General features: G+C 33.0%; 1 protein-coding gene across 1 annotated transcript; it reads right to left on the reverse strand.

Annotated features, from left to right (window-relative positions):
• Positions 1 to 16,597: 16,597 nt before the first annotated feature.
• Positions 16,598 to 17,764, reverse strand: LOC122308966 (heavy metal-associated isoprenylated plant protein 39-like). The gene is made up of 3 exons (XM_043122257.1): positions 17,603 to 17,764; positions 17,318 to 17,393; positions 16,598 to 17,163 (listed from the first exon to the last, which is right to left on the reverse strand). Exons 1-3 carry the CDS (start codon positions 17,606 to 17,608, stop codon positions 16,859 to 16,861), a joined length of 387 nt encoding a protein of 128 aa, XP_042978191.1. The 5' UTR covers positions 17,609 to 17,764; the 3' UTR covers positions 16,598 to 16,858.
• Between the last annotated feature and the right edge of the window lie 393 nt (positions 17,765 to 18,157).

Here is an 18,157-nt window from a genome sequence, read left to right on the forward strand (position 1 = left end):
TTATAAAATATAAACCGGGTCTTACTGAAATATAATTGATTTTTTTACACTTTTTATGGTAGTATCCATTTTTTACAAAGAAACTATATAAAATTTCTCTATTTGGAATTTGCATAAATTATTACTAAAATCATTCATGCCAATAATTACGAGAGAGTGGTACGTATGTAATTTGGGCATTGCTGTGAACAACGATGCAAGAAATTAGTAAAGTAAAAGAAACAAATCAATCACATGACGCGAAGGTTTGTATGGTTTGACAGTACCTTCAGCAGTGTCCCTACGTTCACAAAACTACAAATGATTTTATTATTTTGAAATGACAATATATACTTTGGGGGTGAAATATACTATTCTAGATGGTCATGCTGTTCATAATAAATATTTATATATATATAAGATTACATGATGGAAGTTCTAATTCTTCAATTATCGCATTATTCGTTCGAGCGAGGTGTTAAGTAAGTCTCTAACAAACTCTCTGTCTATGTTTGCTCAAGCAACATGTCAAGTGAGTATCGAGCAAACTCTTTATTTAAACTTCGGTTGAGCGACCTGTCTCACAAATTTTGAGTAAACTTTCTATTTAACGATTCTCAGGTCACAAACTAGGTCAAAAACTTTTCATGGATCTCACAAGATTTGGGCCAAAAATCTATCAATAATTATAATGAATCATTGTCGAGTCAAGTTATCAAATCGGACCGTTGTAAGAATAAACCAAGGCTCCATAAATCCAACAAGCAAATCTCATAATTTAGAGCGTCTTCAATCAAATAACCAAGTACATGAAGGTAACACCCAGGTGCACATTGTTTTAAAAAAAATCCCCACTTTTCTCTCCCTCTCTCCCTTTTTCTTCTATTCTGTAACTTCTCATGTTGCCCAGTACTCCACACACACACGGATCCTCTATCTCATTTTCTCTCCTCTCCACCCATATTTCACACACACACACACACACACACATACAGATTCTTTCTCTCATTATCTCCTCTGAACCGTTATAAAAAAAACTCTCAAATTGAAACTTTGTACTAGGAACTCTCTCTCTCTCTCTCTCTCTCTCTCTCTCTCTCTCTCCATTTTTATTATTAGTAAAAACTAATCGATGGCAAAATGTTTCGCACATGATTTCTACGTCAACCATTGTTATCTCTAAAAGGTTGAAGGAATTAGACATCAGATTCACTACGTGTTGGGCAGCGAGAAAATCAAGATAAATGATGATCTCACTCATTTTTTTAGAAATTAGTTGACAACATATTGTCTGGAAGTGGTCTAAGTGTGTATATATATATATATATATTTTAAGGATTTAGTTATTGGTTTCAGTCATTAATGAGGAGACAAAATGTAACCTTAAAACTAGATTCATGGTATTTCTATACGTAGATAGCAGCAAAAAGACATATTTTAGGTTGAAAATATTAGATGGGTTATTTTGAGAAATGCTAAAAATGAGACTTTGGTAGTTGTGTAGGTACTATATGGAGCAGTGGGCATTTGGCAAGAAAACCAATAATAGTAAAGGCTATATCTAAAGTTGTTAATTAGTAAGTTCTTGAATCCTTAATTATTAAAGGTTTCATCAAAATGGTTTGCGATGCAAGATTGCAGGTGTGAATCAAGATGGATCTCGTTCTGCAAGAGATAAGATCGTTCAAAATGCTGAGATAGAAGTTAGTAAGCCTATAGGGGAGTCAATTAGTATCAACCGTTATCAAATAATGGAGGAACTAGGCCACAGGAGGATCTGGGCTTGGACTCACTCAAAGCCCAAAAAGAGTAGGTGATGGGGGCCCCTGATGAAGGCCCAATAATCAATCTAGTGAAGCAGAACACTTCATCTACTTGAAGAAAATGGCTACGAAAAGGAAGACATGGTGCAGGAGGATCAAGGGAATAAAGTACAATCTCAGAGAGGAAGGACCTTGATTGGAAGGAACTGAGTGCAGTCTCCAAGTAGAAATCTCCAAAACAGAGGAGAGTGGATTGGTATGTTCTAGAGCACAACGCCATGAAAATAATAGGCTGTAATTCCCGCGGGCTTGGGAACCCACATAGAATTCGTTCCCTTCGAGACTTAGTTAAGAAGGAAGCTCGCAAAATTTTGTTTTTTATAGAAACAAAATTGAAGTCAATAAAAATGTAAAGAATAAAATTTCAGTTAGGTTGTGATTGTTGTTTTGTTGTAGAGAGTGAAGGAAGTAGTGTGGGTTTAACCCTAATGTTGAAAAAAGAGGTGCCTCTAGCTATAAAAAATTTTCTCAAGAGCCATATTGATGCAAGGGTGGAGGTGTAGGAAGAGAGTGGCAACTGACAGGTATTTCTGGACACCCTAAAACATAAAAAAGGGTTGAAACCTAGAGTTTATTCAGATCACTTAAAGGTGAGGGTAAACTAGCTTGGGTGATATCTGGTGATTTTAATAAGGTATTGAGTAGATATGAGAAATGTAATGGTACGGCAAGACCTGAAAAACATGGAGGATTTTAGAAGAGTTGTGGATGATTGTAATTTGATTGATATAGGTTATGATGGGGTAAAATACACTTGGTGTGGTAGTAGAGAAGTGAATAATATTATTTGTGAGAGGTTGGATAGATTTTGGTCTAATAAGAAATGGTTGAAATGTTCCCAGAGGCCATAGTGCAACATGGTACAACACTCTATTTTGACCGTATGCCTATTATTTTGCATTAGGAAGGAATAAGATATAAGAGAAAGGACAGAAAACTGTTTAGATTTGAAGCAATGTAGACTGAAGCAACTGATTGTGAGTAAGTCATTACAAACTACTAGAGGAAAAGCTTTAGATATACAAATATGAAGGAAATGCAAAGAAATATCTTAGTATGTAATCTACAGTTAATGAGGTGGAATAGACAGTCTTTTGGAAGGATACATACTAAGATACAACAAGTTAGAAATCATATGAAACATTTACAGATTAGTGATCCTTTATACCTGAAAGGGAAGGAACATCAAGAAGCAAGGAATGAATTACAAAGCTGGCTGGAAAGAGATGAGATTTTATAGAGACATAGGTTGAAAGCTTTATGGCTGAAATCAAGGGATCAAAATACTAAACCTTGTCATAATAAAGCCTCTTATAGAAGGAAGAGGAATAAGATTGGCAGTCTTAGGGATGGAGAAGAGTGTTGGAGGGATGGAGAGGAATGAGATGAGCTCATTTTGCAATACCATCAGGATTTATTCACTGCCTCTTCCCACAAGTAGGTGATAGGAGATGTCTGAATGAATTGAATGGGAGAATTATAGGAGATATGAATAGGCACCTCACTGCATATTTCACTAAGGCAGAGGTATATGAAGCTCTACAATAAATGTACCCTCATAAAGCGCCTAGTTTTGATGGCATGGCACCTGTTTTCTTCCAAAGATGCTGGCATATAGTTGGGAACTCAGTCACTTGCGCAGTCTTAAAAGTTCTGAATAGTGGTATGTTTACTAGTTCACTAAATTATACCTTCATCACACGATTCCAAAAAAAATAAAAAATAAACTTGAGACAGTGACGGAATATGGGCCTATTAGTCTTTGCAATATTATTTACAAATTAATTTCTTAAGTATTCACTAATAGGCTTAAGATAGTGTTTCCTGAAGTCATATCTACATCACAATCAACTTTTGTTCCTGGTAGATTAATCATTGATAATATTTTGATTGTTTATGAGATGATTCATTATTTGAGGCACAAGAGAGAGGGGAAAAAAGGCTGTATGTCTTTAAAATTGAATATGAGTAAAGCCCATGATAAAATATAATGGAGTTACTTGGAACAAAAAATGCTAAAGATGGGCCTTCATGCAAGATGGGTTCAGCTTGTAATGCATGTTAAAATAGTTTCTTGTTCGGTTTTAATTAATGGCGGACCTATGGGACTTGTTATTCCTTCTAGAGAATTGAGACAGGGAGACCCTCTATCTCCCTACTTGTTTCTCTTATGTATTGAAGGTCTTATTACCCTATTACAAAAAGCTACAAGGGAAAAGAAGATTAGTGATATAAAGATATGTAAAAAGGCTCCAAAGGTGAATCACCTGCTATTTGCAGATGGCAGCGTATTGTTCTATTAGGCTAACTTGGAAGAAAATGAATCTATGTAAAGTATATTAGAGAAATATGAGAAGATGTCTGGTTAGAAGGTGAATAGAGAAAAAACAGCTATGGTTTTTAGCAAAAATGTGACTTTTAATAAGCAGAATGAAATCCTCTCTTTTTGGACGGGTGCAAGAATTATAGCAATATGATAAGTACCTAGGTTTACCACATTTGATGGGAATATCTAGGTATAAAGTTTTCTCTGACATTAAGAATAGGGTGTGGAAGCAACTCTAAAGCAGGAAGGAGAAGCTAATATCACACGGGGGTAGGGAAATCCCTATTAAAGCAATGGCACTATCAATCCTAACATATTCAATGAGTTGCTTCAAACTACCTGATATTTTCTGTAAGGACTTAGAACAGATGATGACCAAATTTTGGTGGGAACAAAGAAGAAAGGAAAGTAAGATCCATTTGGATGAGTTGGAAGAGAATGTGCACTCCTAAACAAGCTGGTGGGATGAGATTTAGGGATCTCAAAATATTCAATGAAACATTACTTGCTAAACAAATATGGAGATTAATGCAAAATAGAGATTCTTTGCTACACAGATTTTTCGAAGCAAGATATTTTCCTCATGGAAAATCTTTTCAATTGAGCATGGGGAGAAATCCATCCTATTTATGGAAGGAAATATGGGAAGTTAAAGAGAAGTTAGACCAAGGGTGTAAATGGAGAGTGGGGAAAGGGAAAACAATTCAAATCTAGAATGACAACTGAGTTCCAAGTTTCAAGAAGTTACAATATTCTACAACTGAGGATGAGATTGTGGATAAGGAAGCAAAGGGGGAAGAATTGATAGACTACCAAACAAAATGGCGGGATGTGTATAAAGTTAGAAATTATTTTCCACTAACGGTAGCTACTGAAGTCCTAAAAATAATGATTAGGGCTGAAGAGCATGAAGGTACATATATTTGGGCACATAAGAAGGATGGGAATTTCAGTATAAGGAGTGCTCATAGATTGTTTCAAGAACTAGACAAGAAAATAAGGGAAGGGGAGTGTTCAAATGCTAGAAGTCAAAATCACATATAGAAGGACATTTGGAGAATGAACCTTCGTAAAAAAGTAAAGGTGTTTGCTTAGAGAGCATGTGAATGGGCGGCCTACTAATTCAAATCTGAAGAAGAGAAAGGTATTTGAGGATGTCAAATTCCAGTTCTAGAGCAGTAGAAGACATATCACATGCATTAGTTCATTATCCAAGTATGAGAAAATGTTGGACTAGATATTTCTCAGCTTTAAGAAGCATTAAAACTAACTTGATTTTGTTGATACTACAAACTCCAAGGAAGTGACAATGGAGAGACTTTAGAAACATTCTTTATTTTTGCTTGGGGCTTTTGGTTTAGGAGAAATCAGTTGATATTTAAAAATAAGCTCCTACAAACTGACTATGTGATCAACCATGCTCTTTCTGTGCAGAAGACCTTTAGAATTTCTAAGAAGGAACTTGTGAGCAATATCTAGAGTGTCTGCAAGTGGAAGCCCCTTCCAATAAATAAGATGAAAATGAATGTTTTTGGTGCTACGTTCCATAATCAATAGTGTGTAAGTGTCAGTACTATACTTCAAAATAGTCAAGGGGAAGTGTTAATGACAGCAAGTAAAGAAGAAAATATCGTCTATTAGCTTGTAGGCATTGAACTTTAAGCACTGTTAAGAGGGCTGCAGTTGGGTATACATATGGGTTTGCAAGATCTTATTATTGAAAGTAACTCTCTTCTACTGATCCAAGCTATTAAAGGTACGAGAATATCCAAGTCATTGTTGGGTAATATTATCAAAGATATTCATGAGTTGATGAGGATTTTCCCAAAATGCCAAATACAACAAGTGGGGAGGATGGGCAACAGTGCAGCTCATTCACTTGCTAGATATGTATGTAATATTGATGATACTAATTTTTTATGGGAGTTTTACCCAACTTTTATTTCACAAATTGTTTGGATTGATATTCATTTGTAATTGTTTATAATCAATGAAGTTTCTGTTTGAGATCAAACAAAAACAAAGTTATGGAAATACTATTAAATTGAGAAGGATTGTAATTTCTTTGTGGGTTTTGATATCGGCTTCGAGTGATTATTTGGTATGTCAAAAGTGTCAACTTTTGGTGAGCAAACGAGTAAGTAACTTCTTAATAGGTTTTACAAAATTTTAAAAATGTTGCTAATTTAAGATTGTGTATATTGGATTCAAAATATTTGTTTATGCACATTTTTTATGCTATTTTGGATATGCCTATAGGGAATTGTATAAATTTTGTGAGCCTTACTTGCTGGTTGTGTACAAAAAATCCTGATATAATTCTTTTGGAAGTCGAGTAATATATTTTATCTATCTACATATGACGTTGATAATTGCGTGGTATATTGATGCAATTGTGGTATCCATGATGTCTATGTGGCATATTGACATCTATATGGCATAAAGTATCATGAAATCTGTGTAGTATTTTAAATGTCTTCGTACATCTAGTGGTGATTTTCATTGAGCTTACATTATGTATTTGAATTCTAGATGAGTATTGTTAAGAATACTTGCCATAAAATTGTCTTGAGAAATTTGTGAATAAGTGGTACATCCATATTTCTGGTAGGACTAAACCCGTTATAAATTTGAGGCATTAGAGCATTGGTAATGGTCTAGCTATTGCCAAGTCCAAAATTTAGATAAAAGTTGGGATTTTGGCTTAAGCCAAAGCCATTGAAGAAACTAGTCCATATTCGACTATCTATCTCAAAGTCAAAATAATAATATAATATTATATATTTTAATAAAAAAAAATTTATATTTTGTAAATACACTCAATATATAAATTAAGAATTTAATTTTTATTTAAAATTGAGCTTTGCTACACAAGCCCACACACCACACATTTTTTTTTTAATTTTGTATAAATGTTTTTTGGGTTTAATCTTCTTAATTTAATTGAATTTATCTACTCATTATCCATGTACCAAACATTTGGTAAAAGAAAAAAAAAAGTGAGATGTGTGGGCTTATGTTTAGAATTTTTCTTAAAATTATTATTTTTCAAATAATTTTTTCTCAAACTAATTATCTAACATAATATTTTTAGAATAAAATATTGTTTTGGAGATGAATAGTAACTGTCAAAATGTAGAAAAAGAAATGACTTTACTGTAACTTAAAAGTGGAGTATTTAAATTTTGACTAGTTCAATGCAGATCACTTTTATTCAAGTTAGTCAAAATTTAACTAGGCATTGGCATTTGACTAAGTAATGAAATTAAATTTTTGCAAAGCTAACTATAACTATTGCAAAAAAAAAAAAAAAAAAGGGACTATCGACCCATGATCGTAGCATCACTGTAATACCTCTAGCCTGATCTCGTGGTAACCACTACGTACACAGCATAAAACTTCTGAGTTCACCACTACCACTCACTTCAGTCTTGGCCAACCAATCCACAACTTGATTAGCTTCTTTAAACATATATGATATGTTTCAGGGGATGTTTAGACACAAATATACATATAATTCTTAAAAAAATTCGTAATTTCATTCCCAAATATTATTCAAATACAAAATATTTTTTAATTTCAAATATTCAATTTTTTCATCTAAGGATTACATAATATTATCCAAATACAAAAACCAATAAGACTCTATAAACTTCAAGACAAAATACAAAAAATTAATACAACTTATACAAATTTTTAAACAAAAATAATATTAAAAAATTATATTCAAACAAGTTTTTAACGTTATAATATTTTTATTTAATTTTTTTCTATCATTTCTAAAACTCAATAAAATATCTTAACTTAAACTATTTCACTACTATTCATAGAATCCTGAAATACTCCAAGTGTCCAAATGAGCCCTAAAATATTTTATTATGTGTGGGTCCCTCCATATTGTGAGGGAAACCCATTTACGCCACGTAGTCGCAATTTTATAATTTTAAAGGTAGGGTTTGTGTATATAACTGTGTCTTGTGTGTTAGAGTACGGAAAAAAAAGAAGAAAGAAAAGAGAGAGACTCAGTTGTATGTATGAAAGAGTAGGAATTTTCTTTTCTCACATTTCCATCAAAGTTTAAAGGACCATATGTGGTCTGATTTGACAAAATTTTAGTATTTTATTCCTGATGTTGAGAGCTTCTTTTTTACTATTGCTAATCATTGAGATTCATCTCTGGTTGTTTACCGAAAAATGCCCAATTGGTAAGATCTTTCTTATCACCCTGGTTGATACCCACTTGTATGATGATGATTGTGTTGAATCAAGAATATAGATATTCATGATGTACAAGTAGCCTCTAGACATTGCTCTAAAGAAAACAATCTGTTACGCCTTTTTTTTATTGATAGTGAAAGTTTTAATCGGTCCTGTGATTTTTTCCTTCACTTTGGAGGGTTTTTCACGTAAAAATCTATGTGTCTTGCTTGATTTTCTTTATTATGTTTGTAAGTTTTTTTGCTATATTCCCAATTTAATTTGCACAAAGAAGTATAGAAAATATTTTGTTGTGTTTTTTGTGTTCACCCTAACAATGTGGTACCAAAGTTAGGTTGATTATTTTGCTAAGAGCAATGCTACAGCCAAAAAGTCACATTATTTTTATGTAATCTTTTTGTGGTTAAAGTATTTATTTTTTTGCTAATTATCTATGTGGATTAAATGGATAATTCATCTGGTAGCATGATTAAACTCACTTATTCAAACTCAATTTGGTAGACAAGAATAGAGAATGTTCTTTATTGCAAAAAGTTATTTAAACCTTATTGATTTGGCTAGTGTCAAACCACAAAAGAAAATTGACGAGGAATGGAAGAAATTGAATTGGAAAGTTGTCGATTATATCAGAAAATGGGTTAATCAAAGTGTCTTCCATCATGAAACCAAAGAAGTAGATGCTTACAATCTCTGGATAAAATTAGAAAGTCTTTATAAGTGAAAGACTGCAGAAACAAAAAAGCCTTTATGATAAGAAGGCTTGTGAATTAAAGTATAGATATGGACAAAGCATTGCAAAGAATTTGGATAATTTTCAAGAATTGTTGAATGAGTTGTCTACCTTGATGTTTGTCTTGAATGATAAGGTTTCAGCTTTACTTTTGTTGAGTTCCTTTCCAGACAGTTGGAAAAATTTGATTGTGTCTTTCAATAATTCAGCCACCAATGGTGTGATGACTATGAGTATGGTGAAAGATAGCATGTTCATTGAAGAGGCATAAGGAAAAAGTATGATTTTTCTTCTCATTCAAAGGCAGTTGTTGCAGAAAAACAATGGAGGAGTAAAACTAAAAATCTTATTGGTGATAACAATCATGACAAGTCAAGAAGAAGGTCCACTTCAGGAAAAAAAATCAAATATTTTTGCTATGGTAAGCTTGGGTATAGGGCTGTGCATCAACAATGTTGGAATCGGAGTGCCCTACCTCTGACTTTGACTTTGACTTTTGTCGGAGGTCGAATCCATCCTCCAACTTCGACTCTAACTCCAATTCACAAAGCCTTCAATCCGATTCTGACTTTGACTTGTCGAAGTAGAGTCAGATTTAGGATTTTGTGTTGGGATTAAAAAAATATTTTTTTCAATTTCAATTTTATTTAAACATAACCAAAATTGAAAAAATAAATCATTAAAAAGAAACATCTGAAAGAAAAAGGTGAAGAGCATAAAGAAAAAAAAGAAACTGCAGTAGTTGCATTTGATACTGATTTGTTCTTTGTTTGCGATGATGCTCATGTTAATCTCGTTTATTAGGATTCTACTTGGGCAATTGATACAATGTCATCTTTTTATACTACCCCAAGCAGAGATTTCTTCTCTTTCTATACGAATAATAACTTTAGTCTAGTTAAGATGGAAAATGAAGTAAAGTGTAAAATTATAGATATAGGAGATGTGCAATTAGAAACCATCATTGAGTGAAAATTGCTTCTCAAAGATGTCAAGCATGTCCTAATGCACGTTTTAATTTGATTTCAATTGAAAAACTAAATGAAGGCTACTATAATCACCTTGGAGGTGGAAATTGAAAACTTAGTAAGGGTTCTCTTCTTCTAGCCATGGGAAGGAAGAGTAACACTATTTACAAGACAGATGTAAGGTTGATCAATAGAGATATTATTGTTGTTAAGAATGAAATCTCTACTAAGGTATGACATAAGAGACTTGGTCAGATTACTAAGAATGATTTCAAATTCTTGCAAAGAAGCAGCTCTTATCCAATATCAAAGATACACAACTAATGCATTTTACTCATTATCTTATGGGAAAGCAACGAATATCTTATTTTCATAAATTCTCTCCATATGGAAAGGTTTTGTTTTTTCACTTATTTCACACAGATGTTTGCATTATGAATGCCAAATTTCTTGGTGGTGAACTTTTTCATGTTACTTTTATTGATGATTGCTCTAGGAAAGAAGGGAGTACAGATTACCATTTGAAGAGTATTGTAGAAGTTATGGAATTAATCTTAAGAAAATAGTTCCTAAGACACTACAACAAAATGGTGTGGCAGAGAGAATGAAAGAACAATGTGTAAAAGAAAGAAGTGTATGCTCTCTCATACAAAGTTACCTAATTCCTTTTGGGGGTGAGGCAATGAGGACAATAGTTGTATTGGTCAAACTTTCTCCCTCATGTTTCTTTGGATGGTCACATTCCTAATAGAGTTTGGACATGTAAAATTATCTCTCTTGTGCATTTAAGGGTGTTCTATTGTAGATATTTAGTTCATGTTCCTAAAGATGGGATATTCAAGCTTCTTGATAGCAAGTCCAAATAGTGCATTTTCCTATATTATTCACATGAAGAATTTGGTTACATATTGTGGGATCCAGTTAAGAAAAAAATTCAAAAAAGTATAGATGTTGTTTTCTTTGATTAATGATGTGAGTCAGAGTAAAAACCCTGAATCTTTTAATGAAGAACTTGTTGGTATGGATCTTGTTTTTCCTTCTTAATGATGAAAATGGGAGAGATGTATTTGAAGAATAGGTCGATACCATTGAAAGTGGTGAACTTGGAAATGATGATATGAGACCAGAATAACAAGCAGAGCAACCTCCTTTGAAACCACATGTAGAAAATCAATTAAGAAGATCTACTAGGAAGCGTTGGCCTTCCATCGGGTTTTCTGCTATTGAGTATATTTTAATTTTAGATGAGGGATAGCCAGAATGTTAACAAGAGGTTATGCAACATGATTAAAAAATGAGTGGTTGAGAGCCAAGCAAGAATAGATAAAATCCTTGCCTAAGAATTATGCCTATAAGTTGGTAGAACTACCAAAATATAAAAGAGCATTGAAAGATAAATGAGTTTTCAAATTAAAGATTGAGCCAAACATCTCACAACCAAGGTATAAGGCACGATTGGTTATGAAAGGGTCTAGTTAGAAGAAAGACATTGATTTTGAAGAAACTTTTCCACCCGTTATAAAAATGTCTTCTATAAGATTTATCTTGGATTTAGCTATCAGTGTGAATTTAGAAAATGAATAGCTTGATGTAAAGACTACTTTCCTCCATGATAACTTGGAGGATGAAATATATATGGAGTAACCAGAGAAGTTTAGAGCAAAGGCCAAAGAGAATCTTGTGTGTTGACTAAAAAAGAGCTTATATGGACTCAAGTAGGCATCTAGATAGTGGTATAAGAAATTTGATTCCTTTATGGTTTAGCATAGGTATGACAAAACTACTTCTAAACATTGTGTATTTGTTAAAAAATTCACTAATGGTGACTTTATTATTCTTTTGCTATATGCAAATGACATGTTGATAGTTGGTTGTAATCCTAAAAATACAACGAATTGAAAAGAGAGTTGAGTAAGCCTTTTGCTATGAAAGACTTAAGATCACAAAACTGATCTTTTATATAAGATCTCTCGTGACAAAAAGAATGCCAAGTTGAGACTATCTCAAGAGAGTTATATAAAAAAGGTACCAGATGGTTCAACATGGGCAAGGCAAATCCAATGAGTTCTCCACTTGCAGGTCATTTAAAACTAAGTTCAAAGCATAATCCTACAACTGAGAAAGAGAATGAAGAGATGCAAAATGTGTCTTATGAATAAGCTATGGATAACTTAATGTATGTCATGGTGTGCACAAGACTTGATATCGCTCATGTTGTTAGAGTTGTTAGTCGATTCCTCTCTACTCCTGACAAATAACATTAGGCATCTATGAAATGGATTTCTAGGTTTTAGAGGTACTTCTAGGGTGCGTTTATCATTTGGAAATAGTAAGCCTATGCTTGATGGTTTTATAAATGTAGATATGACTGGTGACATTAATTCCAAAAAGTCTATTTTAGAGTACTTGATTACTTATTTAGGGAGAGTTGTGTCACGACGATCCAGACTACAAAAATGTATTACTTTGCTACCACATAGGCTTGGTATATTGCCATCATTGAAGCTAGCAAGGAGTCTCTATGGATAAAGAAGTTCTTAGAAGAATTGGAAAGAAGAGAATTATACTTTCTATTGTGACATTAGTGTTATCCATCTTAGTAAGAACTCAACTTCCTATTCAAGATCCAAGCATAATGGCATGAGATATCACTAGATTTATGATGCATTGTAGATGAATTTGTTAAAGACTAAGTAAATCCATACTAATGAAAATGGGTCAAATATGATGACAAAATCATTGCTTCTGCAAAACTTGAAGTATGTAGAGGAAAAGCATGCTTGGTGGAGCCCCTCACTTAGTCGGGAGGGGGAGATTGTTGGGTGGGTCCTTCTATGTGAGAGAAATACATTCAAGTCACTTAGTGGCAATTTGGTAATTTTAAAGGTAGGGTTAGTGTTTATAAGTACTGTGTGCCACATGTGCTAGAGTGAGAAAAGAAAAGAAAAAGATAGAGAATTGTCTATTTCTTACACTTCCGTAAGAGTTTTGAGGGATCATATGTGGTCCAACTTTGGCTTCCATAAGAGTTTTGAGGGATCATCTGTGGTCCAACTTGAGCAAGTTTCAATATGTTATTCCTAATGGTGAGAGCTTCACTTTGACTAATTATGATCGTTGAGAATTCTTTCTGATTGTTTACTAGATCTTTACTATCGCCTTCATTGATATCTACTTGTATGATAACGATCTTGTGTTGAACTAAGAATATAAATATATATGATGTACTGGTAACTTCTAGATATTATTCTAGAGAAAGCAATCTATAACCCCTCTATTATTTATAATGGAAGTTTTAACTAGACCTGATCCTATTATTTTTCTCTTCACATTGGAGGATTTTCCACATAAAGATTTTGGTATCTTGCTTGGGGGTTGTTTGATTTTATTTATACTATTTGAGAGTTTATTTTTACTAAATTATCAATTTAATTTACACAAAGAAAAGTAAAAAAATATTTCCCTGTATTTTTTATGTTCATCCTAACAATTTTAATTTTGTCCCACTTCCACAAGATGATCAACTCGGAATATTCGCAAGACGATCCACATATAACTTTATTCTACCCCTCTTCCAAACAACCTTCAGGACAGCGTTAACTTTAATTAATTAAAAATATTTTCTTGGAAAGTAGTACGCCCACTCATGACACTTACGGGAACGATTTAATTGGGACATTATTTAGATTCAGTAATGCTATATATAGTTTTAAACGTCTAAATTTTGTATACTTAATTTTTTTTTTAAAAAGTATAATTTATCATAAAAAATTATTTTTAATATGGATTTTAGATTTATTTATTTAAATATATAAATATATGCAAATTTAAACACGGTAAAAATATCATTTCTATCTAGTTAAAAAAATTAATAAGGAGTCGTGCAGGTTGATTGTATTGACCACGATCGAAGATACCTAAAGAATTCAATGGAATGGGTGGCTGTCCTCAACGTTCAAAAGGGACCTAAAAGCCAAAATTGGTATGATTGAGCTTTGTAGCGGGCGGGGTACCCTCGCGTGCTGCTTGGCCCTGATGACCTGTATATGTTTATATATATCTTCGAAGGGCAAGGCTACTATGCCGCCAGCAATTATTTTTTTAATATTTTTAAAAAATAAAAAATACACCAATACATTTTAACTTATTTTTTTAATCACTAAATAAAAAAATATATATATTTGACCAGCGGTCAAACTTAAGGGATATACAAGCTTTTTCCATCTTCAAATCCATGAAAGAGACTGATAATTAATAGACATTTTCACTCTTTTCATTCTTCAAAGCAAGGTGGAAAACTACTTTAAAATAAACTATCGTGTGAATAATTAGCATCATATTTATAATTTTCTATGGTGAAAAATATGAATTTCCGAATTCTCAACATCATTAACATTCTCTCTCTTTCTCACACACACAAACATACATACATTCATAGATACATACATATATATATATATATATGCATGTTCGTCATGCACACGATAATTCAAGTGTGATAAAGATTCGTAAACAGAGTACTTGATGTGAGGTGGAAGTAAATTATATATATATATATATAGAGAGAGAGAGAGAGAGAGAGAGAGAGAGAGAGAGAGATAAATATATATATACAAGACACTTGTATGTATAAGCTGGCACTCAACTTGATCCACTTTCTAAATTAGCTTTTAATTTAATGAAGGAGGTTGTACATACTGATCATGAGAATCATATATGTCATACATTCTACCCTATAATATTATATGTTCAATTATTGAAATCAACCACACCGAAGTGTTTGCGTACATTGACCGAAAACAGCGGATAGTGGTAGTCAAATTCCATCCAAAGTAGACGCAATTTACAAGTACAACTACAGCACGCCATCACTTCTAGCTCATGGACTGCGTCTCAAGACCTCCAAGACTCACAGCTTGTCATCGTACATATCTTAACTTCTCTTACAATCTAATATATTGGATCAAGTTATGTTAGTTTATGTATTTACCTCTGTAAGATCTATTTGTGACTAAAGCTTCTCACAACTAGACCATCCAGCTCCTACCCTACCTAAAATTAGCCCATCCAAAGTTAATAATTTTATAACAAGTAATTTGTTTGCACATCAAACTTACAACTAGCTAGCAAAACTGTTTGTACACGCTGATTTTGCCTCTTGAGTTCTCCAGATTTAGGATGGAGTTGTTAGAATTAATTAATATTGTGTCTCCACTTTATTGATATGCCTTCTGAATTGTTAGAATGATGTTGTTATACTTTCTTTTCTAGATTTCCTTGCCAATTTGCCCCCCCGGGCCTCGTTTTTTAGCCTTCTTTTCCTACTTGATAATGAATAAAGTCAGTCGAGTTGGATTATAAGCCATAAAGTTTTGCTACATACAAATAAAGTCGTGTACTAATCTGCATATCAATACTGATTTTTTCATATTTAAAATTAGCACTGTTTTCAATAAAATCTACTTTTTAACCAATCACAATAAATTGGTGCACATATTAGTGCATAATTGTGCTTGCAACTAAATTTTTCCTAAACCGTAAGCATATGTATATGTATAGATATAGATAAGATGGAATCAACCAGTCACATACATTATCTTTCTCGTTATATGTTTCGTGGTCACATAGATATGACTCAAGAGTCACCCGAGACAAACTGAATCATATTTTATTAGGGATGATGCGTTGCAAATGATCCATCAACTCACCTGAAAGGGAGACCAATTTCATTTTTTCTTCTACGCTGATGCACAAGTTTTCTACATACTTTTCTTCTAAAGTAGATCATTAGTTTATTTCAATTCATTCAAAAAATTAATATGTATCTCTTAAACACCTTTAAAAGATATAGATAGTTTTAATATGATAATTTTTAAATTAAAATTCTAAAATATATATATTTATCACTTATTTTATATATACTTACCATGTATACAGATGTACAAATCAATTAATTAGAAGAAAAAAACGTATATACATGCCCAAAAAGAGACATTTTAGACTGCTTTCCTTTTCTGCTTTAATTAATTTGGATCGAGTTGGTACTACGGGCCAGATATGGTAAATTAAAATTTCATTTAATCCAATTATATATATATATATATAATTCTTGCATGGTATGGCTGAATCACTATCTTAAAACACCTGAGTTTTTTAAAATTGGTTGAAAGAGACATCAGTGATTCCTAGCACGACAGTGGGTGGAAGTGATGTGCACATGAAGTTTATATTTATTTAACATCATGTCTCCACCGAATTAAGACATGATGAATGTAACTGGAAACCAGGGAGCTCTCAGAAAATTACTGTGGTCTACTCCCTACAGGGATTTTCTTTTATGCTGCTCTGCCACATAACTTTGGGAAATCTTATGACTCTGAAACTTCACCACGTTTGCACAAAATGGTAAGGGGAATGATACAAAACTAGTTAATTTAGTGGTTGTTGAACTTGATAGAATTCTTTCTTTTCTTGGCGAATTATAAGTATTTGAATACTAATTAATTACTTCAATCAAAAGCTGTCGACCCACCATTGATGTAAAACAGAGCTCTCGACTACAATAGTACTTCAATAATCTTCCATTGATGCAAAACATGTACAAACTCGAGAGTACTAAAATATGTAAAGTTTCCAAGCAACACCAACAAAACTTCAAACAACTCACCATGGTCTACTGTACATTAGACCCCTCCCTATTTCTTGAACATCAACCTCCTTTCGGACATAAATTCACTGAGACCGACTTCTTCTTCTTCTTCTTTATTTTTTTCGTTTTCTAAATGTTTAATATAATTCTTATGAGATCCGAGAATTAACAAATTACACAACCGTTAGGATCCTCCTCTACGCTTCTCACATAATATTGTTGGGTCATGTAAGGATTATAGGTTTGGTAGAGCTTCACAAGCTCTGCCACATCGTCCTTCTTTTTCTCATCTTTCTTAGGCTCTTCTTTCTTCGGTTCTTCCTTCTTCTTCTCGGGCTCTTTTGCTGGCCCAACAGAAAGTATCTCTGTGGGGTAGTGCTTCCTCAGCTTGCTTACTATACAAACCGGATCGATATCCCCGATCACCGTCAATTTCTTGTCCTTCATGTCCATGGAGATTGAATCAACACCTACAGTACAGTACATAGAATTGACCAGTTAAGTTCCTTGTTTGTCAGTTTGACATCCTTAATTTTACGATCTGGGTGTTATTGCCAAGGAATCGAGACTTTCCAATCAAAGAATTCATAGTAGAATTACAAGAAAGTTTAAAAAATTCTATACCTTGAAGACCAGAAACTGCCATCAAGGCCTTTTGCTTAGCTTTTTCATCAAACACTTGCACTGACAAGATCACTTTCTGTAATAAAACGTGATAGAAATCTATTAAAACAGAATCTATAGAAATATATCGGAGAATTATACATCAAAAAGGGAAAAAAAAAATTAAAAAAAAACCACACCCATCACACGATCAACGGGAACCCAATAAATTTTAGTCATCAGTCATGGATGCATATAAAAGTTAATTTAAAGAGAGCCAAAAAGGGTTTTGTGTGAGATTCATACCTTCATGATGGATGCAAGAAGTATCGGACAAAGTTGCAGATGAATTTCGAAGCAAAGAAAAGAAGAATATTACAGAATATAAGAGAAAATCTGATGGACTGGGAGACTCCGGAAGAACCATGGAGGCCTTTTATATTGAGTCGAGTCAGCGAAGTCAAGAGGCAGCTGATGTATGGGTAGGACCACACGTCTTGTGTTTCGAGGAACGTACACGCGGCCAAAAACCTTGTGAGTTGTGGGTGCAAGCTAAAGGAATGCGCACACTTTCTTTTACTTTCCAAAATGTTAAAAAGACCCGGTCCGTTTCAAATCCTCTGCAAACTCTCTTTACATTTACCGCAAAGGTAAATACTCTGACTATAAAGAGATGAAAAATTTTATTTAACAGTTTTTATTTAGAGATTATATATATAGTCTCTTTATTAAATAGAAAAAAATATTATTTTAGAAGAAATATTTTTATAATTTTAAAAAATTTTATAAATAAAATTATTTAAACTTGTATTGTAGTTCTTAAATAAAGACTATATGTATTATTAATATAAGAGGTTATAT

Source organism: Carya illinoinensis, chromosome 5 (genome assembly GCF_018687715.1).
Source record: "Carya illinoinensis cultivar Pawnee chromosome 5, C.illinoinensisPawnee_v1, whole genome shotgun sequence".
Taxonomy (NCBI): Eukaryota; Viridiplantae; Streptophyta; class Magnoliopsida; order Fagales; family Juglandaceae; genus Carya; species Carya illinoinensis.